This window comes from Haliaeetus albicilla, chromosome 3 (genome assembly GCF_947461875.1).
Source record: "Haliaeetus albicilla chromosome 3, bHalAlb1.1, whole genome shotgun sequence".
In the NCBI taxonomy this organism is placed as follows: domain Eukaryota; kingdom Metazoa; phylum Chordata; class Aves; order Accipitriformes; family Accipitridae; genus Haliaeetus; species Haliaeetus albicilla.
The window spans coordinates 15,438,399-15,463,613 of NC_091485.1; the positions used below are offsets into that span (position 1 = coordinate 15,438,399).

Genomic DNA, 25,215 nt, shown 5'->3' on the forward strand with positions numbered 1-25,215 from the left:
AGGCAACTAATTTCATATTAAATAGTATTATACTAAATTGAATCTCTAGTGTAAAGCGCCAGTTTGATGCCTATTCTTCTGTCAGCATCCTTACTCTTCTCAGGGCACCCTACCCATGCTAAAAAAATGTTCAGTCTCATGTGAGTGCATCACCAAATTAAAATTACTCCCATTTTTATAAGAAAAAAATCACATACTCAGCTATTAATATGGTTACTATCAATGTTGAGGCCTACCCTCCCACCTTCAAAGCACACCTTGATGACATTAATCCAGAATTATTTCATCTGCAGCTAGGGATAAGCTTAACATAATGGAGCCTTTCTAAAGTCAGGCTGATTAAAGCAGCACAATGAATGGAAACCAAGCTAAAAATAGGTGCTATGTTATTTTAATCTGGTTATTGAATAGAAATAAAACATCACAAAATGAAACCAATTTATATTATACAAATTGGTTTCCCTACTCTAGAAGATCAAAAGAAACAGCAGGCCATTTTTTTTTATGGGTGTGGGGGGAGGAAAGGAGTTGTAACACTTAAAGACTTGCTTCATACAGCTGTGCATCTTACAGAAAGACAGGTGTTAAAAGATTCTGTGCAAACACAGCCTATAGATTTTAAGATTTGGGTTAGATCCTCTTGAAAAACCTGAAGAACACCAGATTTAATCCAAAAGAACATTAAGTCTTCATAGCATTGCGCGCCTAGGCTCACCTACTCTTGTTGAAAGCAGTATAGAGCATTGCCTGTTATTCAAAACAGATCACATATTGTACATGCTTAGAAATTATGCCTGGCAGGTGAACACATCTTTACATCCAACATCCCGTGGCACCCTCAGCACAGACCTCCTTGCCCAACTCACAGCATGGTGCCATGAGGATAACGGGTGTCACCCCTGTGCAGACTCACCGGTACATAGAAATACAAAAAGATGCACAGAACAGCTTTATGAAAGTGACAGCGTATTAACAAACACACAGCCAAAATGCTTCCCAAGAACTGGTTTTTTTCTCCCCTGGACTGCTTAAACATCACACAAAAGGATAGCAGCACATATCCCATCTGACTGCCATTCTCCTTGGATGACCTGCCTACTGCTCAGACAGAACTTTCAACATACAGACACACATACAGGTTATTTAATGCATGACTTGTCACTGAGCCACACCAGTTACACGTAACACACATAACCACTACGTAAACCATTTTCTAGCATAACAGTCTGTGCAAGCGGTCTTTGAATGCCTCTACTGTAAGACCTTTAAATGTCTATCAGGACTTGAAAAGAAGGGATGGCCAGTCACCCTCAAGCCACGGAGACTTTCAGTCATCCCACGCAAAATTCTTCCCGGTGCAGCCCTGTGGCCACCAAATCCGTTGTACAGGAAGAACAACCTCTATCCCTTTCTGTATGGTTTCTGCAGGACCACTAATAGTGGTCTGGAATAATTCTACGTGGAGAGTCAACCCCGTATTAGATCGTATGTAATATGAAAGACACATTTCTCCTCGCAGTGCTTTGCTACCCATGTGCTCAGATACGTATACGCTGAAGTCAGCCCAGCTCTCCTTTCATTTCAGTGTTATGTTAGACCAACCTGTTGGTATGAAAAGGACAGTGAAATAGTCTATGAAACTAGAAATCAACATAAAATTGTCCTGCATAATTCATAAGCTTCAAGGAAAATACCCACAAAAACTTGCATATAGTAGACACAGATTTTAGGAGGACTAAGTCTTCTAAGAATTAAAAGCATGGATAATATAAGAGTGTGGCATGCCATTACTGCAAAGAGATTGTTCAAAGGCCTTTCAGACATAAAATGGTGAAGCTCTCCTATCTAAAAGCCAGGAAATGCTTGAGGACTTGGTAATCCTCAAGTAAAAGCAAGAAAACATTGAATCCAAGCATACAAGTGCATCACACAAATTAACATACTTTAGTCAGTCTTAAACCCACTTAATTCGATTTCTCACAGTGTTATTCAGCAAGTTCTTAGGTTCGGTCTTCTGTGAGAAGAGAAGCACACACATTCCCATTTCTGATAGGAAGATTAAAGACTGAATGGCACAAGGAAGGAAAATCCTACATGACTAAAGCACTTCAGGCATCCAAGCCCCACTAAACGAACATGACTGTCGTACTGCAATGACCAGTCACTGTGGTCATTCTGAAATACTGCATCAGTCTAGATGATACTTCTGTAAGATAAAAATGGCTTAAATCCCTCAGACTGAAATCAGGATCTTCCTGGTTTTTTTACTGGGATCTAAGCCACCAATACGTTCTGTCATTCCAGAGGTGATTTCTCTACAGAATTCTTGAGAAAAACTGCAGAAATATGCATGGAGGAAGCTTCTGTCATAGTACATATTATAATTATTCCAAATCAGTATGACACCTTGTTATTGCAGTGACTGACAATTCCGAAATGCTTTAGATAGGTGAAGTCCTCACTATGTGGCGTACACGCAGCCTCCTAAGCGGAGTTGCAGAGATACATCTTAGAGTTACACCAATTAAATCACATTCAACAATTTGTCTACAGTAATTTTGGTGAAATGAAATATATTCCTGCACTCTATTCCTGCTCCTCTCTCATCAGTCTCATGATCTAGATGCACAGCTATTATAGTAAGTAACTTGAGAGTTTAGGCAAAAATATTTTACGTGAAACATCAGGCATGACTCTTTCTAGTGAGACTCCATTATTCACACAGGTACTTTTTCTTTTGCTTATCTTTGCAACAAGAAATTATTATTTTTCTTTAACTCAATTACAACATTGAGTTGTCCTCAACGTCAAACATTGTCCTTTAATTACTACAACTATTTAAACTTTAGTTAGAAAACAAATTATATCAATCAATTGGAAGACGTATTCGTTTAATAAACCAGCATTTCATTCAGGTATGAAAAACCACAGACTTTATGGTAAAAGGATAAAAGTGCTTTTACATTCATAAGTGTAAATGCACGTTCAGTTAGGCAACAACCTTTCCAACAACTGTTACCAGTAAAGAGAAATATTCAGCTAAGTCACCTTAAATTAAGATATCATGAAATCTGTCTAGCAAATTAATTTAAGAGGGAGGACTACAAAGATAAACAGACTTACACAGCATTTGAACTTGTGTGCAAAATACTGTATGTATTGAGTAAGTCCGCACTCATAAACCTTCTCAAACCTTACACAGGCTGGCCTTTTAATGTTGTGTTCAGTAAACCTCCTGCTTGCTTTCTCATCAATGTAGTATCATTGCATAAACACACAGTCCAAAAAAATTAAGAAATACATAGTGAATTTTGCTGAGCAGTCACACTGATTCAATTCCATAAGTAAGAATTTTACTCTTATCCTGTGTTTCTGCACTTGAAAATAAAGACCTCGGCATTCTTTTGCTCTGCATGGGTTGTCCTCTCACTCTGCACTTAGCGTCAGCCCCCCTTGCTGGAAGCTCCTTATTCAGTTTTAATCTAATACTGATGATTAGTACTAAAAGGGCAGGCAGAAAAGTGGGAGTGAAATAAGAACAGAGAGCTTGAAAAAGACGACTCTCATCAGTGATGGAGACCGGAGTCACACAGCAGCAAACCAACACTCGCGACTTCCCAGGTGCCACCAGGGCCCTTACAGGTTTGATTGGAGAAACTAGTTACCAGAAAACTGAAGTCTAACACCACAGAGAAAGCAGCGTGTGAAAGTTTCCCAAGGACTGGTAAGCTCCAGAGACCAACCGCCCTGTTGAGACGGCAAGAGCCGACCCCCTCGCGACACCGACCGCCTGTCGGAAGGACAAGGCCACGGGCACACCCAAACACCAACAACGGGTCGTGGGGCCCAGATCCCACCCAAGGCAGCAGCGGCTGGTACATGCAGACAAAGATGACAGCGTCATGTGCAGACCTGATGAGAGAAAGGCCCCCCCTCAAGTTCTTCCTCAACACCTACCTAGAAGCCCGCGGCACGCCAGCACAGCCCTCTGCTCCTGGGTGGGCAGCCACATCGGCTTCTCACCACTCCCCCTGCAAAGTGACTACGAGCACGCGCGCCAGTAGACGGCACGAGCGAATAAGTAAACGCGTTGTGTCAACCATTATCTGCTATTAATAATAATGGTTTGATTTACTTAATACTGATAGCTTAACGAATAAAAGGTGGCCTAAGCAATATTGGTCATGATTTGTGTATCCCCTCAACTTGTTCTTCTACTAGGGAAAAAGGAGTTTACAACACTGACAAAGAGCTAGTATGATGGCTGTTTGTGGTGATGACACCAGAAGAAGCACGATCTTAATCGGCTACAGTTTCCCAGGTCTCCAGCAGAGAAGATACTACCCAAGAGCAAAGTTTGGAGCAGTGTGCTGGCATTAATTGAGCTCCACGGAAAACGGTCTTGCTGCCAAATATAATTTTCCCAGCTGCCAGTGAGGCTTGGTAAGTCCAGAGTCCTGTGACCTTGGACAGACCCCTTGCAGACGCAAGGGTAGATTTCCACCAGAGAAAAGGCTGAAGAACAGAGGCAAAATAAAAGAATATTATGTTGACAGAAGCTGCTTTTGTGGGGCAAACAAAAGCAGAGAAGTAATTTTTCAGAGTTTTGATGACTTGAATTGAAATAAGCTGCTGACTCAACAGCACTGGCAGCAGATGCATAAGACAGAAAAAGGTTCAAAGAGTTTGAGAGAGTAAAACACAAAATGTAGCTGCTTATTTTCTATTATTTATCGCAGATGGCTGTTGAATTGCTCTAGTGTAGGTAGTAAAGGGCCAACCAAAACCTGAAACTAAAACATGAACCTATCCTCCCTCTTCTCTCCCTCTGCTATCTATCCTGGCCACTTATGATTAGCGTCACTGAACTGGATGATCCCAGGCTTGCTTTATCTTCTTTGAAAACAAGAAGTGCCATCATGCATTTAGCTACGTTTTCAAATGTGACCAGTCAAGTGCCTGAAATTTCACAGTTCATTTTTTTCCAGTCACAGCAATAATACATTATTAACCACTGCAGCTGCAAGAAAGTAAAAGGCAGATCTAGCCAAAGATATAAAATTTAAACCACTGTATTGCAACATGTGTGCACAACTCATCTATTATCACATTCGTAAATGACATTATACTAATATGCAATTAAACAGCCTCACAATAGAATTCAGATAGGACCTTTTGTCCTGCAGTAATACCCCTGCTACACAAAAATAGCGAGTACTATGGGTTGAAATTCCTACTACAACAAGCGTAGCAATGCTAGAAACTGTGAGCTGCAATTTTAGGTACAGAAGTTATACGCCTTTAGAAAATATTTGCCATATGTTAAATTGACTGTTTCTAAAGTCTCCTTCATTTGCTCATCCTAACTGTTTGCTTCTGTTTCACCACGTCTCTTTTCTGCTCGTCCAGCACTGTCTCAAATCTCTCTCCAGAGCAGCAACAATGTATTGTGAAAGACCGTGAATCAAGTTAATAGCCATGCTGGCTGCATTTATGATGCATCAAAGAGCTGTAAGAAGAAAATGCAACTATGGAGACAAATTGTTTCTTCATTTTAGCAGTCTCTTTTCTTTTATTTCCCTTTTTCTTTTTTTTTTTTTTTTTTTTTTTTTTAATTTTTGCTTCCTGGATTGCATGCCTTCATCCACAGAAAATCTGGGGGAAACCTCTTAGGGTAGTAGTTCTATTTGCTTAACTCGCATCAAATGTCTTCCCAAAGACTGTATATGATAGAAATGAATATAAGTTATCACTAATTCTGTTTGCCTTTAACAAATGTCAGCAACAAATAATGGAGAATGCACTGGACAAGCACTTGAAGGGAAATTTTTAGAAAGAATTGAGGGATCAACTGGAATAGAGGCATGAAAATATTTTCCCCCCCTAAAATCATTATTATTATTATTATTATTATTATTATTATAATATTCAGATTATACTAACTCATTGCTTCTTAGAGCAGGAAATTCTTTTTGGTGCAAGGTATTTTGCTGTGAGCATATTCAAAATAAGTGAGCATGAGCTGACCCAGGACATGACTTAGTCAATCACACGAGTGCAACACTTAAGTGCAATTAGTACCTGAATATCTACATCAGATGCATTATCCATGCCCTTTCTTCCTAATTTATATGGAAAAAAGTATTAAAAAATTGTAAGTTATGAAGAGCCTCCTTCATCTGCAAACACCTTAACTACCTACTCATATCACCCAAATGCCCTCAATCTAATGCAGCCACCATGACCAGAACATGTTAGTGGCTTGGTAGAGCCATCTACTGATTAAAGAAAAGAAAGGAATAATAGTAAATTATTTCTTTCATCACTGATTTCAGATTAGGCAAAAAGCAAATATAAATAAAAGGAGCGTATCATTACCGAAAAAGGTAATTTCCACTTTGAAATTTGTTAACTCCTGGCAAACCAAATAAAAGTTCTGGACAGCTGAAGCATAACAATGGACTGAAGTTTAGACTAATACCTTGGTTCTTTTAAATCTTCAGAGTTGTTTACTTAAACAAAGTAGGTCTTGCAGCTGAAAGAATTTTTTTACATGCTCTTAAGATTCACAAAGGTTACACTATCACAAGGCTTTGGGTAAAACAGGAGATAGTCTGATCTAGTACATTTAGTACTTTGGTGCTTCGAGCTTTAATAAGAGTTTTCTGTCTCTTGTAAAATTAACATTTCGATTTTGACAGAGCAGTGCTCTTTTAAAAAGATAAAATAATAGAATAATGAGCAGTTAATAATGTGCATTATTCCCCAATATTTTATGCATGTTAAAATACAAATTGCATATTTCAGAAGTTTGATTGCTAGTAACATAAAATATTGATTTTTTTTTTTTTTTTGGACGGACTATTACTGTAAGCTAATATACACTTAGGGAAGATAAAAACAAACAATACCTTCTGCTTCTAAAACCTTACTCTCCACATTTTAATTCTGTACCACTACTTAAAATATAAGCAGAAGAAGGTGGCAAAGAAAAGAAGAATTGTCATAGGAGATAAAACAAACTTACATGACCATTGAAAGTAAAGTGCTACAAAGTAGAGTTATCATACATGTGATTAACTTCAAAAAGTTCACGCAGAAAGATATGATTTTAAAATTACTGGTAGAATATTAAACATAGAACTATGAATGTAATATTGTGAACACACACACCTCCAGATTAAATGGTTAGGAAACATAAGAGTTAATATTTCTACAACAGTGTTACCTGGGTCAAAAACATAGCAGTTTGTTTTCCAGTTTGTCTTATTAAAAACTTATTGTTTCATATTTTTTGTTTCATGCTTCAGTGAAGTGAAAGGAAAAGGCAGAGGAAAATGTTCATGATTTTGCTGTCACTACTATTTGACTGAAGACCCTTTCCTGTGTTAACAGAGCAGATAGATACATTGCACTAACTGCTTCTTTGCAACAGGAAGGAAAGTTACTTTTTTTTTTTTTTTAACCCCACAATGAAGCGTGCAGATACAGAGTTAGAGACCACAGACCTGTGGCACTGCAATTTATTTCACATTTTCTGTAACTTCTTGGAAATATCTTGCTGTTCAAATTTTAAGGAAATCAACAGGATTTAGGTACATTTTGCTGCATCTGTGGGTAACAATAGTAGATAACAAATGCTGAATCACACTGCTCGCAGAAAAAAATTGCTACCCATTCTGTGGATAACCACAAAAGTCTGCCAAATAGTTTGGCAAGAAGGTCATTCTTGTGAGCTGGACTTGCAAACCTCTGAGATTTTTAAAAGCAGAGAGACAGACAGCCATTCTTGACTTGGACTTGAAGTGCATCCCTCGGGTATGTAGATTAGTTTTGTTTGATGATGACCTTGCTGATGAAAGTCTTGTTTTGCTCTTTCTCAGCCTTCCAAGGCTAGAACTACCCAACACTATGGACTACTACAGAGGATGCAATGCACTGAAGAAACTCAAAACTGACCACTTGTCTGTCTTTTAAAAAGCTGTCCTGTTATATACCTAAACCACTATGAAATACAACTTAGAATATTTTACACTGTCATAGACGCGTATGGAGTTACAATTTACTTAAATGAATACTGTTTGAACCAAAATTGGTCTAAGGGGTAGAGAAAATTTACAATCAAAGCAGACTATTAATTAAAGCAGAAATACCTATTAGTTTTAATTAATGTATGTTTGACATAATTTCCATTTAAACGGCAGAGAAACTTAATATAATACTAATTACTATCAGTTTTCTTAGTACATTTGATGAACATGCCCTATTTCTCATCTTCTGAGCATTAATATATTTTGGATTAAAGCACTGTTCTAAGGTACTTCAACTATCTGCTCTTCTATGCAAATTCAGTTATGTAGATTAATACACATTTTATGAACTGTGTGAGATGGCATACATGGCTTATAGAATATACTGAAGGTACAGTATGTTCAGTAACAATGAAATAGATCTTAATCATCTGTAAGCAGAAAATCTCTTTGAATACAGTCACATATTTTTCAAACTCATTTGGAGTTCACGGTAGCATCTGCTTTTCACTCAGCTAGTATCTTACATTTTCCTCTGCTCTAAGCTATGCATCCAGTATGTGAAAAACATGTTAAAACACAGAAAACTGGCACCACCAGAGTGATCTGTTAAGTACAAAACACATTTCCATTTATTTTCCTTTTAGCTTTTGGTACATAAACAGCCATATAACAACATTACTTGGTATTTTCATTACTACTATATAAACTCAAATACCAACAATGATTTTAACTTATAGTTCAGAAATTAAACAGCGGGTTAGTAGCTTAAAAAGCTACTGTATTACACTGTGATAATACTGCATTAAAAATAAACATGAGGCACCCTCATCTTGAGAGCTAAACTTTTTAAAACTTAAATGCAATGGTCCTCCATTCATTTGGCAGACAGCGAAGCTTTTGCCGTACTCAGAAACCTGAATGAAGTGACAGCAGAGTGAATAAATTTTGAAATTAAACCTAAATTTTAATATTGGGAATATACTACTACCACATCTACTGGTGTGGATAATCTTCAGCTGGTGGGCACAACTGGTGTATCCTCTTTTACATACTCAATTCAATCCCAGATCTCCTGATGCAATGCAAATCTAGTAGTTGCATCCGTTCTTCTCCAGGAGACAAAAAACTGATATTTAAGAGTCACGTACATCAGTGAGGTGAACATCCAGCTATCACTTCAACTACAGGCTTATTTCAATACTGGCTGTGTAACATAGAACTCGGACATGTTTTTCCTGCTCTTCTGCTCGAAGAAAGGCAATTTATTAGCCTGAAAGGGGAAATCTAACGACGCCATGTGTTGAAATACTTCATCGTCATTTGGTGCTACAGAAAAGCCTGCTGTTTGTCCTCACGCTCTTCACGCAAGTGTGACTGTTTCTCTCTAGTTAACAAATTTTAGCTTGCATTAAACCTTATCAGTAAACACGGCAGTACTGCAAAATCAGCAATTAAGGCCTCAATAGCTTCCACCAATTAGAGCTGTTGTGTGCCAAGAGCTACAGAAGAGACAGATTGTGCGTCGGGTTTATTAACTCATTCTTTTTGCAGTGGAACAGCTAAGTGCCTCTTTTCTGGCCACATTAAAGTAGATATAGTTGTTTTACAGTGACATATGCCTCTGCCTTAAAAAACAAAACAAACCCCCCAGAAGGCTGTGAATTTTTCATTTGGGAGCTTTCACATCTACACCAAAGTGACTACTGTCTCTGGAAGTGAAGTGCAATCTATGCATTGCTATACCTGTTGCTATACAGACAGCACTTCTTTTATCGGTTTCGGTTTTGAACCACCTAAACCAAATTGTTTCTCCATCTCTGTACCCTCATCCCCCACCAATGCTTTCCCTGATCCCAACAAACCTGTATAATACAAGTGCTCTGACGGGGACTGTATTCACATCAGTGACCGTTTTCTTCATCAGTTTTGGGGGAAGAAAGGAACTGCTACAATCAAGCTTTAGAAATCCATTTGCATCGACATGATAGACAGAAATAGATAATAAATTTAGATGGAGAGGAATCTTTCAGTGAAAAAAATTACAGGAGTCTTTGAAGGATAGCTTTAACATTTCAGATGTTAGAGTGTAAGCTCTTTCAGGCAGGGACCGCGACGTTGTTAGGCATTTCTATTCTCCCCGGCACAGTTCGACAATGATTAATTTGCACTGCAGCACTAGAAATCATGAACAATTATAAGCTGTGGACTTCAGAAGTGCTGCATATCTTCAACACCTTTTTTATTTAAATGCAGATAAAGAGGCAGGCCTATGAGAAACCATATTATGAAAGACAGACTTCCTTCAGCAAGAGAATACACATTTAAATCTAAATGTTAGAAAATGTCATTCACTGCATCTGTCAGGCTAACTAGAATGCAGTATTAACAGCAATTCATATAACAGAGTGCATTTAATATGATCATTAATATTTCAGAGTGATTTTGAAACAGAAGAAAAAAGGAGAAACCGAGATGCATATGTAACAAAATTTATATTTCATGAACCTTAATTGCTGTAACTAGGGCACGGGGATTAAAGGCCTATGCCTAAGGCATCTGGTCCTGAGGACAAAAAATTACACAAGCGTTTCAATTTTTGGTTTCAGAAATTAAGTTTTTTAACCCTCTTGATTCTGAAGAAAACCCAAAACATGAGATCTGAACAAATCCCATTTACATGGGATGCATTCCTAAAACTACTTCCCTACCTAGAAAAAGAATTCTGAAAATGAGGAACTGCTCTATTCAGTTGAGTTTTTAATAGCATTTTCTGGGATTGGCAGAACTTTACTTTATGAAACTACCGTAACAAAGGATTGAATGAAACTTGATCAAAATATTCACTGCTATGGTGAGCCCTGTGGCTGGTGTGTAACACCTGCAAACACATATACTTTCAGGGGTATTTGCACAATTGAGGGCAGATTTGGCCCTCTTTAGCAGAGGTCTTTCCTCTGTATTTGTATATAAATTCAATGCAAGCCTAACTTACTGAACAAACACTAGTGCCGATTAAAAATTAAGAATCTCTTGCTAATTATGTATTGCTAGTTGAGGTTCTTCCATTTTCACTATTTCAGTCATGATCATGCTAACAGCTATGCAGGCAGCTATGCTTTGCTTTATAGCTCTCTAAGGTTGAATTCAAAGGGTAGCAAGTAGCATTCCCCACTTCGAATCCCCTGGTTTAACTCAGTTCATCTATTGTACATTCAGCTCAGCCGTGAGCATCAGCAAGAGCACAGCTGTGGCACTACTGTGGGTTAGCTCAGGTCAACGAAAATCAATATCATTTACAACTTTTTACATTTTCCTAGACTGAAAAGCCTGACATATACTGAAGGAGGCTGTACTTCTTCATATGCTTTTCTACTGACAAGTAGATATTTGGCCCATTAGCTCAACCCTTTTTAATTAGTGCAAGTAAATCAGTTAAGTATATTAGGAAGTATATCTGTTTGTTTAAACAACAATAGGTATTTACTCTTTCTAGTAATTTCCAGATTACAGAAAGGAAAAGTGTTAATTTTGCTATCAGAAGATCAATTATTTGTCTACAGGCTGGTCTAGGAAATGTTTCAGGTATGATAGAGGTGGGGAAAAAAAAGGATTCTGAAGAACTGAACAAGAGGCATCACCTCACTACAGTTTTAAACTCAATTTTGTTCAGATTGCAGCAGAGGAGAGATTCACCTTGAATATTTCTTTTTAGGAGAAATTACTATAAACCACAGAACAACATTATACAGAAACACAGGAGAACCAACCGATTTGCTTGTGCAGAGAAGGAAAAAAGAAAAAAAGATTACAGGCAAAAATTATTTTCTGACATCAGGACTTCTGGAAAATACACCTCCAAAACCATTTTGAAATGTATTTAACCTCTGGGTTCTCTCAGGACATAAACTGCATTACAGTATGATCGTGTCAAAACAATGTGTCAAAATCATGTCAAAAATATTTACAAATAACATTTACTTTTCTATTTTCTCCTTCGGTTCAAAAAATCCCAAAGCAATACATCTAAACACTGTAGGTATATTATTGTATAAAAGCTGCTAGAGTAACATTTATCCTCAAATAAGTACAGTATGAGGCCCACGAGTAGAAATTCTCCCCTCATTGCCCATAAATCTCATCTAACTCTATTCCACAGCTTCTCCACAGATTCCTCCTTATGTCTCGTTGCGCGGCTTCAGTTTTTGAAGCACCTCAGACACCTAACTGATGGTTTAACCAACGTTCTCCACTGGCTGCTCAACTGTTATCACTAGCAACAGCTCCCTTTCACAATTTGTAAGCGTTGCCTTCATCCCAAATTATTAGGAAGTGTTTGAAAACGATCATCTCTAATGATCCTCTCTAGGCATTCAGACCTAATTCTTCAAAATAACCTGAATCTTCTGAAATGGTTGTGACCCAGCAATATTCTATTTGGCCTCTGGATCTTGGGCAAGTCCAGTACTGTGCAATGGCTTGTATTCTAGAAATAGAGCCTTTGCATTAACTTACCTACTCTACCTTGAAAAAACGGCAGTCTTCTGCTTTACTAGGAACTCTGGGACCATAAAAAAGAATTCCATTCCTGTTTTTCTGCAATGACACCAGAATAGAGCCGCCTACTTCCTTTCTTTTGCTCCTTATTCCTTTTGCTACATTTTTAGTATTTACATATTTAATACATCTCACGCCACTATTGGGAATAACGGCTGTCAGAGATTCTGTTCCAATAGGGGAAGTTAGATCGTAGAATTTTTTACTCTGCTTTCTGTAAATCTCACTTTCACTAATTCACACCAGCTAAAATTTACATGCAAATGTAGATTTACTGCTGAGAAACTTTTTGCCTGTTGCACAGCCTTTCCTGCAAAAATGTTTGATCTTAACGACTTGCCAGAAGCAATTAAAAATGTACCTACACAGAATAGTGAGATCTAACGAAAAGAACAATTACGTACACCAGAAACAGCTGATCTAGTTCATCTACATGTTTGCATTTACAGCAAAAAGTAGGATATTTGCCTATTTTTAACATTTCCCTTTCTCTTATTCTTCTTTAGGATGGGTCTACATTAGAATTTTCACTATTAAAAAACCTTAAAACTCAGGATTATTCAATGATTGGAAAAAATGTAACATGAAGGAACTGGGTTTCATTAAACACATTACTACCTAAGTGTGTTGACACTGCATAATCTTAAGAGTATATTCAACCAATACACACCATATTAGCAAAGGCTACCTGGTATGCTTTCAACCTTTTACTTTGAGCTAAGACCTACTGAAGAGAATACAAATCTTTCAAGTGATTTCAAAAGGCTGCAGAAAAAGTTTTTTTTTTTTTTTTTATTAAAGGCAAACCAGTACCCAGACAATACTGGCATACACAAATCTTCTGGAAGTGCTCATGCTAGCATTACTGTTCTGGACAAACTATAATGTGATTAACTACTATTTTTTTTTTTAACCTCACACATTACTTTTCAATAAATGCTTCTGTAGTGCTTTTTTATTGCACATATTGTGTAGGTAGATCTCCTCAAGAAACAATGCATTTTGTCATCTCTAGACTTTGCAAGTAGACTCAACTGATTCATCCTACAACCTGCACGAAGTCCCACAGACCTTCCTCTAAGGAACCATGCAAATACATGCTCCTCGTGCTGAGCTCTGAAATATTAATGGGTAAAACGCACAACTTACAGCTAGGTATCAGTATTACTTAGAATAAAGCTTTGCATAAGCCTAGAGGGTAAGGGTTTTCCAAACTGTTTTGTGGAAGAATATGCCTTTTACAAAATTTGGAGATGAGAAAACTCTGATGTCCTCTCAAAATCTGAGCAGTGATATGCTGCACTAGGAAAGGAAAAAGATGTTATAGTAACATCTCTAACCCTTCCCTCCCCTTAAAATAAGGCTGTTGCATTGTGTGACATGCACTTGACAAATAGGGCTAATTTCTGCATGTCTGGGGTCAGAACCAGAATTGCAGACCAGTAACCCTAGCAGTTATGAAATTGTCTCATGGGCCATATTCAGCTTTCCGAATTGTTCTGCCAGTTAGGATGTGAATAACTGTACCTTTAACATTTTCAATATCTACCTTTAAAAGTGAAACCATTCAAGACTTTAGATTTTGTGCTACAATTCTGTCTCAACCAAGGGAAAAGAGACATAAGGCCTATCAACGTTATCAGCTTCAGACTTCTTGCGTTCCTATTAGTGACACCTGTTTCTAAGATGAAAATTGATGAGCAATCATTTCTATCAGTAAGATCCGGGGCAAAAAAAAATGCAAAAGGCTTATGTTCTTTGTATACAAAAAATTAAAGTAGCTCAGATACCTGAACAAATCCTGACTGTAAAAAGACACATTTCACAGAAGAATTCAATGACATGTATTTTCCAACCAAAAGTAATAGTCTGCGTATAACATTAAGATAGACAGTGATCCTGCTCGAGCAGGGGGGCTGGAGCAGATGACCTTCAGAGGTCCCTTCCAACCTCAGCCATTCCGTGGTTCTGTGACTCAAACCATTAAAAATAAATTCTTAATTATTCCAATGTTTTCTATACAGTGGTAACACCTAATAACAGTTTTGACCATGATCAGTGCTAGCCAACCTACGTATCTAAAATGAGAATTTACTAAGAGTTTATAGTTGAAGCAGACAAAATAAAGAAGCGGTGGATGAAGAGATTATACTCATTTTACAGACAGAAACATTAAGCTCAGAAAGCCTGTTTCCCATTTACACTAACAGCATTCTTCACTATGCTGGCAGTATAAGGGGCCTTAATGCAGCTTTAAATTTAATTTATGTAGTGTACAGTGGGCTTAGTATGAGAATAAGGTTGGAATGAATCAAAGTGCTCAAGATTACAAATTACATCTCTGAAAAAGACTAAAATTTAACTCTTCTTATATATAGTCCAACATGTAAGCACAAAGATTTCTGTCTTCAAGAAAGAGGTTATTTCATTAACCGTGCAAAAAAGCTCCAAAACCCTTACTGTAGTTTAAGATACAAGGACTATAGAGAAAAAAAAAATCAATAAAATATCTTTTATTTTACTACCCTTCTTGTTACAACTATGGAAAATTAACCTTCTAGCTTTGTTGTTAGGATGCTGTTGTTCTTTTATATACATACATACATATACACACACATAAATGTTTTTCTCTTGAAAGGCAAAAAGCATTATATTTCTCCTCACTCATAAAAATTATTTCTTTCTGTATTTGTATCTCTCTATATAAGTCTCAGTCTTTTTAGGATTATCAGTAACAGTATACAGGGATGGAGTTCAAAAAACTGTAACCCTGAGAATAATAATATCAAGCACCAAATCCGGTACTACGTATAGGGCTACAGCTTGATACATCCTCACTACCTCTTTGATACTCAGAAGTCAATAAATTTATTTTCAGATGCGAAACTTAAGCCATCCCAGGTGATAAGTCTCAATCTCTCTCAGACAGTAGGTAAACACTGTGCAACTTAAAAGCAAGAATGGCTAATATAAGAGCAGACAATATGACACAGAAACAGTTTAAAAGTACAGTTTCAAGACAAAAAATAATTATTATTCAAAGTATTACTGTTCTTACTGCATCAACAAAAACTACTTTCATCAGCAAAACAACTTTATTTGAAAGTACCTTATTATTATCATACTAATCTAGCTATTAGTAATTTAATATATCAACTTCAGTTAAAATGGAAGTTTTCTCCAATCTTAGTTAAGTCTCATATAGTTTATTTTTTCACATTCTCTCATCATATTTAAGCTAAATAACACATTTAGTGTATCAAGTAAATACATTACCAAAGCATTCTCTACAAGTGGTCTGACAAATGAGAACAAAAAATAAAAGCAATGATAATAAATACAAATTATATTTATCATAATAATGCCTAAAGGCCAACCACAAGCAGCCTGCTCTTTCTAGGTACTGTACAAAACCAATAATTATGACCACTCCTTCAGAAAACCCTTTTGTATTATGATTTTTTAAGACTTCATGTATTCTTTTCTCTTTGCAGGAAAAAAAAAAAAACAAAACACATTTGGATGAGAAAAGAGAACATACCAATTCACTCTGAGGACAGGGGACCTTGGAGCAACAGTGTCTAAAAAAAAAAATTCCAGGGACAAAAACGAGAGAGTATTAGAAGTATCATGAGCTTCCGGCTCAAAAACAGTCCTAATTTGGTTCTACAGTAGTGAAAACCTTTTGATATTAAAAGCTTTGGTATTAATTCTTTTTGCAATGAACAGGTAGGGGAAACGCACTGGATAGCCTTTCCTCCAGTAGGCAGACAGCATGTAACTTTTTCCCCCAGATCTAGTCAATGCCATGTGTTCCCAATTCCTTACTGACAGGTTAATGAATACAACCTTTCCAAAGCTCAGTCCAGATAAGCTCGAGATGATGAGGGTCAGTTTGGCAACTGAACAACAGAGAGAAAGAAGATCAACCTTTTAAAAGATTTACACACTTTCTTTAATTATCTTCCTAATTTACGTGCATCTGAAGTGAACAGTAATTCCTCTGAGGCTCCATTTGCATGGTCTTGTAACGGCTCAGTATGATGGCAATGACACGTTTCACACATTACTGTTGTTAAAAAGCTGCCAATACTGGAAGACTTATTTTGTAGTGAAGTTCACTGAAAAGAAGTATATTCCATCACTACCTTACAGACTTCGTTATTTTTTTTCCTTAATTTCTAAGTAGACTTCATTTTAAATTCATCTTCAGTTTTAGTCTGAGCTTTCCAAGAAAGAGTCAGTAAGAGTACTCCTGGAGTCAGTAGATTGAATTCTCATACCAGCTGAAAAATCTCACAATTTAGAAATCTCTTGACTTGGACCAGGTTTTCAGTTATACTAGCTGCGCTGAACAATCACACAAATTTTCTTCTCAGACATGATGTGTGGGTATGTATTCCAAATAGTAAAAAAATATTAACAGAAAGAAAGCATTTATGTGCCACACAACTGTCAAGATAGTTACTGCAAGCTCTACTCTCCCTCAACTCTTCTTTATAAGTTTGCAGTTTTGTCCAACTGTATACCAACTTCCTCCACAAGATTAAAAGGTTTCCTTCTTTATCTTTGTCAAAGAAATTCCACAGTATTTAGAGTTGAACTATGTATTTTATCTGGAAAAAAATTTCAACTAAATGATGATTAATTACAGTAATATACTAATATCTTTCTGGATCTTAAAGCTGCATTGCAAGTTGAAGAGACCAAAACCACAGAATGCAGCACAACATTTACCATTATTAATTTAAATATAACAGATCTCAAAGGCTACAGTATGCAGTAAAATACTCACATTCTGGTTCAATAACACTTTTTTAAAGAACAGTGAAGGATATAATTCAGCATCCATACATATTAAAGTACTTTTCACCTTCAACAAAGAGAATATTTTACGTTGCTTGCTAAGACTGCATACAAGTATATTAACTACATCATGACATCTGTGAAAAGCTGTTCAACTAGCAGATCTTTTACACAACCTAAAATAAAAGACAAACTTTCCAGGGTAATGTAGACCCAAACACCCTTATGTGTATTTTAAAAAAAAAAAAAAAAAGAGCATTTCATAGCATGCTTTTTTGGAAATTTCTCATTAGTACCTATCTAAAATGTATTCTCTATACATAGTCATATACATAACTGTATAACTAACAACTGATTCACATATGCTGTTGCCTGAATATGTTGTTGCCAGGCAACTGCTATAAAGCATTTTGCACTGCTTGCAAAAATCTGAATGAATGATTCGAAGAGAGATTATTTCTAAAAAACTAGGAAGAAAACTCACTACTGGAATGACATTAATAATTCCTTGCGTATTTCAAAGATTCACAGAGAATGTTCCTTCCACAATTACTGATTTGAGAAAGGACAACTCCTTTGAGTAGGATTTGAAGGGCATTTTACAACAAGGAAATCATGTTCTATGCATGCGGCTAACGTTCCTGCCTGGACTCTGAACCAAAGCCACCGAAGTTAATGGCTTCCTTTAAATTGATCAGGGTCTTTTCATCAGGTCATTAATGTCCATTGTAGGACAAAAATGACAGACCCCTAAATGAAAAACCAGGCCATCACCTTATAGGAGATACAAATAAGCTCTCAATAAAATTTTACCATCTCACAATATGCAAGAGAAAGAGATCAAGTCTACAAACATTTCTTTGTGTAATCTTCATACAGCTAAGGTGTAATCTCGCTGAGGCTAATGATATTACACACAAGAGCAAAAATAGAAGCATCTATAATCTAATGATAACATGGATGTGATATGCTATCTGCAAAAGAGAAACTATTTGTCCCTTTACCTAAGTGCCATCCACTACCAAATTAATAGATCTTTGGCTATCAGACCTCTTGAGAATTAAGAGGTGGAAAAGCACATCAAGAAAAGCAACTGGGAAACACAGCAACTCCAAAGTGCATACCACAAGCCTGACTTACAAGTTTCTTTAAACACTAACATTAGCATAAAAAATTGTTGGACTTTTTATCCTTATTTACAATGGCTGCAATATATTTCTTTCCATTTCCTGCACAATGTGCTTAATCAATAAGAACTGGTCAAAAGCTGAAAATGATTGTTCTTTCCTTAATGACCAAATTGGAAATCCATATATTTTCCATTTAATTCTTCAAATCCATTCATGTAACTGTAGCAAGAAGAGGTACTAAAAGCAGTAATTATTGGTATTTTAAATTATACTTTCAGCATTAAGTAGTAAATGTGACTAGCTTCTTTAATGGATTACTGTGAAATCCTTTTAATTCCACATCTCAGGTTGTCTTGAAGTAGCATGAAAAAGGAACTCCTTTACATGGAAGGAATCTGGCATCTAAATTCTGTCAGTCTGGAGCTTTATAAAAATTAAAATAAACTCATTATAAATAGGAATTAAGTTTTTATAGTTTCATTTGAGTTATTTTCATGCTCCGAGACGTAATTCATAGTTTAGGTCATCCATCAGGATGCAGTTATAAATGGCAATTTTGGTGACTTCAAACAGGCTGAGCAGATTTCCCATACATAATTATATAAAATAATCTATGGAAAGGATATTCATTCCAGGCTGCACTATTTGCTTGTGCCGTTTCATTCGTTTGTTTCTCAGAATATGCTATGGCAACTCAAAGAAACAGAAGAACCTTTACTCTGCCCTCTCTATTCATCATGACCCACTTGCAAAGCTGCTGCCATCAATGAATGTAATCTCAAACTCAGGACATTTTGCAGATCCCTTCGCTTTCTTCACCCTAAATACATACACAAAATCAATTAAATGTTAGGATTTTGTAAGACACGTACTGCATTATTTCAAGAGGAACTAAGCTGCAATCAGAGGTTCGTATTCATAGCATTGTTAGCGCTGACTGATTGAAGACAGGGTTAACAGCAGAAGGAGAAATGCCGTTCATTTCCAGAAAGGTACCTGTAATGATCTAAAAGTATAGTTAAAAATAGGGGGGTTTATATGGTAAAACTTTTCATTTGGTGACTAAGAACAACCTGTTATTTATTATTCAATCAAGACTGACTGGCAGGTACTATTTTCGCTTCAGATAGTGGTATTAGAGTATAAGCTGAACCACTCAGGAAAGAATTCTACTCAGTACGTGGAAACATAAAAAACAGCATTTATTCACCAACTGAGTGAAAATTTCCGTTAGATAGGATTCTTTTGTTCTGTGGCCAAGGCGTGCCAAAAAAAAAAAAAAAGAATAAAAAAGACAAAACCAAACAAAAAGATTATGACTTCGAAGGTTGATATGGGTCAAAACAAGACTATCAAAGTGACACAACGCTCATTTTTAATTAGACTTCCTAATGTGACATCAAATTGTTTTTCTTCTAAGAAACAGCACTTCAACAAGGCATGAAATCCTTGCAGCTTAGTTTATTAGGAGGCAACAAAGGGATTCCAATCTGCTACAAGAAAGTTTCAGCCTATAAGCACAGCCAGCGCAGTACAAAATTGTGTCATATGAATTTTAATGCGACACAAGTATGAAAGATTCCAAAAGAACAAAGGCAGCACAGTCCTGTTCCACACTACACAAATGACCTATTCTGATCTTAACAGCACACCACATTACAATCAAATTTATTTCAAAGGAGGGTCGCACAGGTCAAATGTAATGGCTGCAAGAATGAGGTATTTCCTTTATGTAGTATTAGAGAAAAGCAAAATATCAAACAGCGCAAGAATGCCAGAGCACTGAAAAGAAAGGCCTATTTAGGCTGCAGGGAAACAGATTTTTAAAAGATGTTTTAATTGCAGTTATCCTCACTGACTAAAGTTTCTAAGTTTCAAAGATACTTGTGATACCTCAATAAAGATGTCATGTATACATGTGAGATTGTCTACTACTACATAGGCTTTAATACACATCTAAAATTTCAAGGCACTGTAGAAACATTTTATATACAGCTCATGCTTAACAAAAGGAGATAGGCTAAATGGTCTAACTGGCTGGGTGTCTCTTCATGGCCTGACACCTCCATGGCAGAAAGCAGGATATTCCCAAGGGAGGCAAACGTCAGATTCCAGCAACAACAGAGAGGCTGGCAAAGCTCCTCATTTTGGCAAGCTCAGCATCCACCCCTACATCAAAAGAAGCTACTTTAACAACATAAAGATATCAGAACAATAGAGTCTACTTGAAAATACTGGACTGTCAGAAAACAGACAGAAGTCTGTTAAGATGTAAATCCAATGGTAGACGAGCACTTGAGGATCATGGTGGAAAGGCGGCAAAAATTCTTGATGATCAGTAAACAAAAAGTAAGGGCAAATTCTTGCAGTACTTCTTGGCATGTATTCCCATCAAGACTTAGGCCTCATCTTTGACTGATTCAGGTAACCTTTCTGACCAGAATCACTTATTGATGGCAAAACAGCTCTGAGTCCTGACCACTTGGTTCAGAATGGACATTTGTCCATCCTCCGTGACTGGAGACGGCATTCACGCATACTATGAATCCAATTTGCATATATGTGGGGAGTAGGTAGCCAGGGTAACAAACACTTAAAGCAAGGTATAGCTGTAGTAAGTCAGAGGTAAACATGTGATACCTTGGAAAAAAAACCAACAACATACATAAAGAGTTTCTATTTTACACAGTACAAAATCAATAAAAGGAGGCAATCAGAAGAAGATTTACGACTTGAGGTTCTGAAAACTAAATTCTTGGAGAACGAAATTCTACCAGAAAGTTCACACCAAGTCAAATGTTGTCAGTTGTTAGGATTTTTTAATAAACTGAAATACGCTATCTGATTTTGCTCTGTGGTATCATGTCACTCAGTTTTACCTGAAACTTTACAGGTTGCATTATACTGAAGTATCTTCCATTTGATTCCCAGCCAGGGCTCCCTCAGTCACAAAACAAGACAGAATAAAAGCTGCACTGGAAGAATTTCCGTAATGAGTTGGCTACCAGCCTAAAGGCTAGAATTAGTTTTATTGCCCAAGTCTAGCACTAAAATTGGTATTAGTCACCTCAGCTCTCCAAGTTCTAATCAATCGACTTTTCAGGAGACATTGAAATATTCAAAGAATGTAGATTATTATGACCAAAAAAAATACCCCAACACCAGCAACTTCCAGTGTCTAAGAATGAAACATAACCAGCAAGAGATACAATTCTATTTACGTATTTCAGCATGATCTTAACCTTAGTTTCCAGAAGGCATAGCTCTCTTTCCCTCCTTTCAATATTTTTGGAGGTTAAAAATATTCATTTGTTAACAGACATTTATATCCCTGAAAACTGATGTATTCACCTACATTATGACAGCTCTAGTGTAATTCATTAAGGTTTGGACTTGGAGATAGACATAAGGGAAAAAAATGCAAACCTTTAATGTTTCACTTGGTGAATAAAAATTGCATTAATTTAGGAATTCAGTCACAAGAATCCAATTAGCTATGGATATATAGACACATATTCATACCTTTCAACCATCACACTCATTTGAATTTTGATGCTATTTTCTATAAAATATAATCCATTTTACATTGTACTTAATAGATTTATTCAGATGTGCATCCCCATATGTCATATTTAAGCTTATACTACCACCTGCCTGAGGCTCTGTAGTCTGAATTGTCAGCCCCACACACCTCTTCAGTAGGAGAAAATCCTCCATAGACATCGTATGAACTGTTTCACTTCTGCTTAGTGTAGAAGTATGATAATCATTCTGACCATGAATTATATCCACTCCAAAAAAATGCAGTTACGTCTCCCCCCCCAAAAATCAGATTAACGTCTTCAAAACAAAATATTCAAGCTACGCAAGATATGCTGCAATGAAATACCACTGTCCTCGTAATTTTATTTTCACAAGTCAGCAAGTATCATCCAAGATTACTGTAATATGAACTCTACATTTGTTGCATATATGCTACACGCACAGGTATATGAAGTATTCACATATCTAGAGATATGCATAAACATAATTTCACACTTAAAGGACTCCAAGATACCTTCAAACACAGATTTGCAAATCAAATAGATTAACTCTGCTTCCAACTACCAACATCAAGGTGATGTGATACCATCATCTCACCGCTTTGTGTTGGGCCCATCTAACATTGCCGAGCTGGGGAAAAACTGATGAGCAAAGGTTAAGCAGAGGACTGCCAGAATCAAACTAAGGCTTGGAAATTGCTTCTTCAGATAGACTAATGCTTGACTGATGCACGGAGCGACTCCGGGGTTGCAAAATCATTAATAAGAGCAGCCATTCTCTTTGGATTTACACCATCTCTCAAACATTTGGAGTCGGTGCTATTGAGGATTCGGACCAAACTCTTCTGTGCTCTTTTGGAATTAACAGCTCTGCCAAGGCAGCGGAGTGCTCCAAAGGTCAATTTATGATTAGTCTCCCACCACCCTGCACACTGTGTCTGCAAGCAAAGCACAGCATCTGGGGGGAAGGGAGAAGGGGGGAGGAGAAGGAGGAGGTAAGTACTAGCACTGGGATAAGCTCCCAGAGCACGACTTGGAGGAGGGTGGATTTCATGCGGCCCCTGCTCTGTTCGGTTTTGGGGCAAGCAGGGAGAGGCAGCCCACCTTCCCAGAGGGGAGAGCAGGTACGGACCCCTGCGCTGGTCTGCACCCCTGGAGAAAAAACCAAGGGTGAACCCAACGAAGAACCCCAGCCCTCCTCCCAGCCCCGCCAGGTTTCGTCTCAAGCCCACAGGGACCCTGGGCTTTTGGGATTGCTGGCAACACCAGCAGCTGTGCAAGCCAGCAGAGGCCTCGGGGCTTCCAGCTCCCCTGAGCCTTCTCCTTCTCACACGCACAAAGGGTAGGAGAAAACCCCAACCGAGGAGTCCCGGGACCGTCGGAAGTTTAGGGAATCCCGGCACTCTGCTCCAACTTCACCGCCTTTTCAAGGCTTGCTCTGCCCCGTCCGGGAAAGTGCCCATGGCCAGTCTGATAACAGGGTGTTATCTTCGGCCTCCCCCAGCATCCCGGCGGGTACAGAGGCCAGCCACCCTCAGCTGAGGGACCACCCCTAGTTTTGATCGCCGTCAGCTCCTGCATCCGCCTTTCGGTCCAGGCGGCTGTCACCCCCTTCCCGCTGCAGGCTCCCCTTCCCCAGCAGCCCATGCCCTCGGGCACCAGGCAGCCCCCCCTTTTCTCAGTTACTAGCGGGCTGCTGTGGGACCAGCCTCCAATATTTTTTTTCAGACCTTGCCCTGATCGAAGACATCCCTTTGCCAAAACGGGAGAGGAGGGAGGGAGGGAGAATGCGTGCACAAAGTTTTTACAGATCCTGCCTGCGCCCTCCTCCCCCCACCCCAGCCCCCGCCGGAGGCAGCAAGGCGAGGGGCAGGCGGGGGGGACACGGACGCCCGGGGAGTCGGCGGAGGGGGGGTTAGGGGGGTGTCTGCCCCGGCCTGTGGGATTCGGGAAGGACGGCGGGACGGGGCGAAGCTTTCCGCCGAGAGTGATCGCGGCCGGCGCTCGCTGTGAAAGAAGGCAGGAGCGGCGCCTCGCCGGAGAGGGGAGAAGCCGGCTCTCTCCGAGGTGCAATGGCAGCGCATCCCCACCGACCCCTACGGAGAAGGGAGCAAAGTCCGAGCAGCGGCGGCGGCGGCGGCGGCAGCAGCAGGTCGCCGCGCCCCGCGCTGGCGGCCCCGGCCCGGGGCACCGCCACCCCTCCCAGGCCGGCGAAGCGGCCGCCGGCGCCTCGCCCCCACCCCGGGCAGGGCCGGCGAAGGGAGAGCTCACTCACCCCCAGCTTCCTGCTGCGGATTTTCACGTAGCCCTGCTTGACTATATCGTTAAAGTTGGAGGCCATGGCCAGCGCTGCCTGCTTCCTCCCCTCCGCGCCTGGAGTCGTCGTCGTCGTCCTCCTCCTCCTCCTCCGCCGCCTCCTCCTCCTCCTTCTCCCCCGGGCCCTCCCGGGTGCCGCCGGCCGCCGGCTCCCGAGGCGCCTCTGGCATCCAGGCAGCGGCAGGCGCCGCGCTCCGCTCCGCACCACCCCGGGGCGGGGGGGAGGCGGGGGGCGGCCGCTCCGCTCCGCTCTTCCGCCGGCCCCTCGCCTCTCCCGCTCCGCTCCCCTCCGCGCCGCCCGGCGGCTGCTCCGCGGCTGCCCGCGCCTACGGGCGGGGAGGCGGGCGGGGCGGCGGGCGGAGCGGAGCGGGGACACCGCCCCCGGCGCCGCGGCCGCGGAACCCGCCTCCAGCGCCAGCCCTGCCCGCCGCCGGGGGTCGGGGGCTGCCCGGGAGGGTGGCCCCGGGGAGGGGGGGGCGCGGGTCTGCGAGGCAGGGGAGGGGGGACGAGCTTCGCCGCCCCCGGGCGCGGCGCAGAGCGGAGGCCAGATGCTGTTCGCCGGTTTTCTCCAGGCTGTCAGATGGCCGCGGCATCCCCCGCTCGGGTGGCAGATCCCTTCGGGAACACGGCCCGGGAGGGCATCTTGCTGCGTCTGTAGTCAGGAAGCCGCGTAGGCGCCCACCACCAAACGTTGAAATACCGTGTCGGTAGGACTAACCCAATGAAACAAACAACTACAAAAGTTAAAAAAGAAAAAAGGTCCAAGTCCATCTGAACTCGAAAAACGAGGTGTCGCACCTAGGCATCCATCCTGTGCCCTCCGCAGTGATGGCC

General features: G+C 39.6%; 1 protein-coding gene across 2 annotated transcripts in view; it reads right to left on the bottom strand.

The window, feature by feature from the left end:
• DOK6 (docking protein 6) overlaps window positions 1–24,696 on the bottom strand; it is a 264,826-nt gene extending 240,130 nt beyond the window's left edge. The window contains exon 1 of one of the 2 annotated variants that reach the window (XM_069778881.1): window positions 24,341–24,691. In XM_069778881.1, the coding sequence (XP_069634982.1) occupies window positions 24,341–24,406 (66 nt within the window). In that variant the 5' untranslated portion in view covers window positions 24,407–24,691. Of the gene's footprint in view, window positions 1–24,340 lie in introns of both variants that reach the window. The other variant, XM_069778882.1, reaches the window with a different exon arrangement.
• Between the last annotated feature and the right edge of the window lie 519 nt (window positions 24,697–25,215).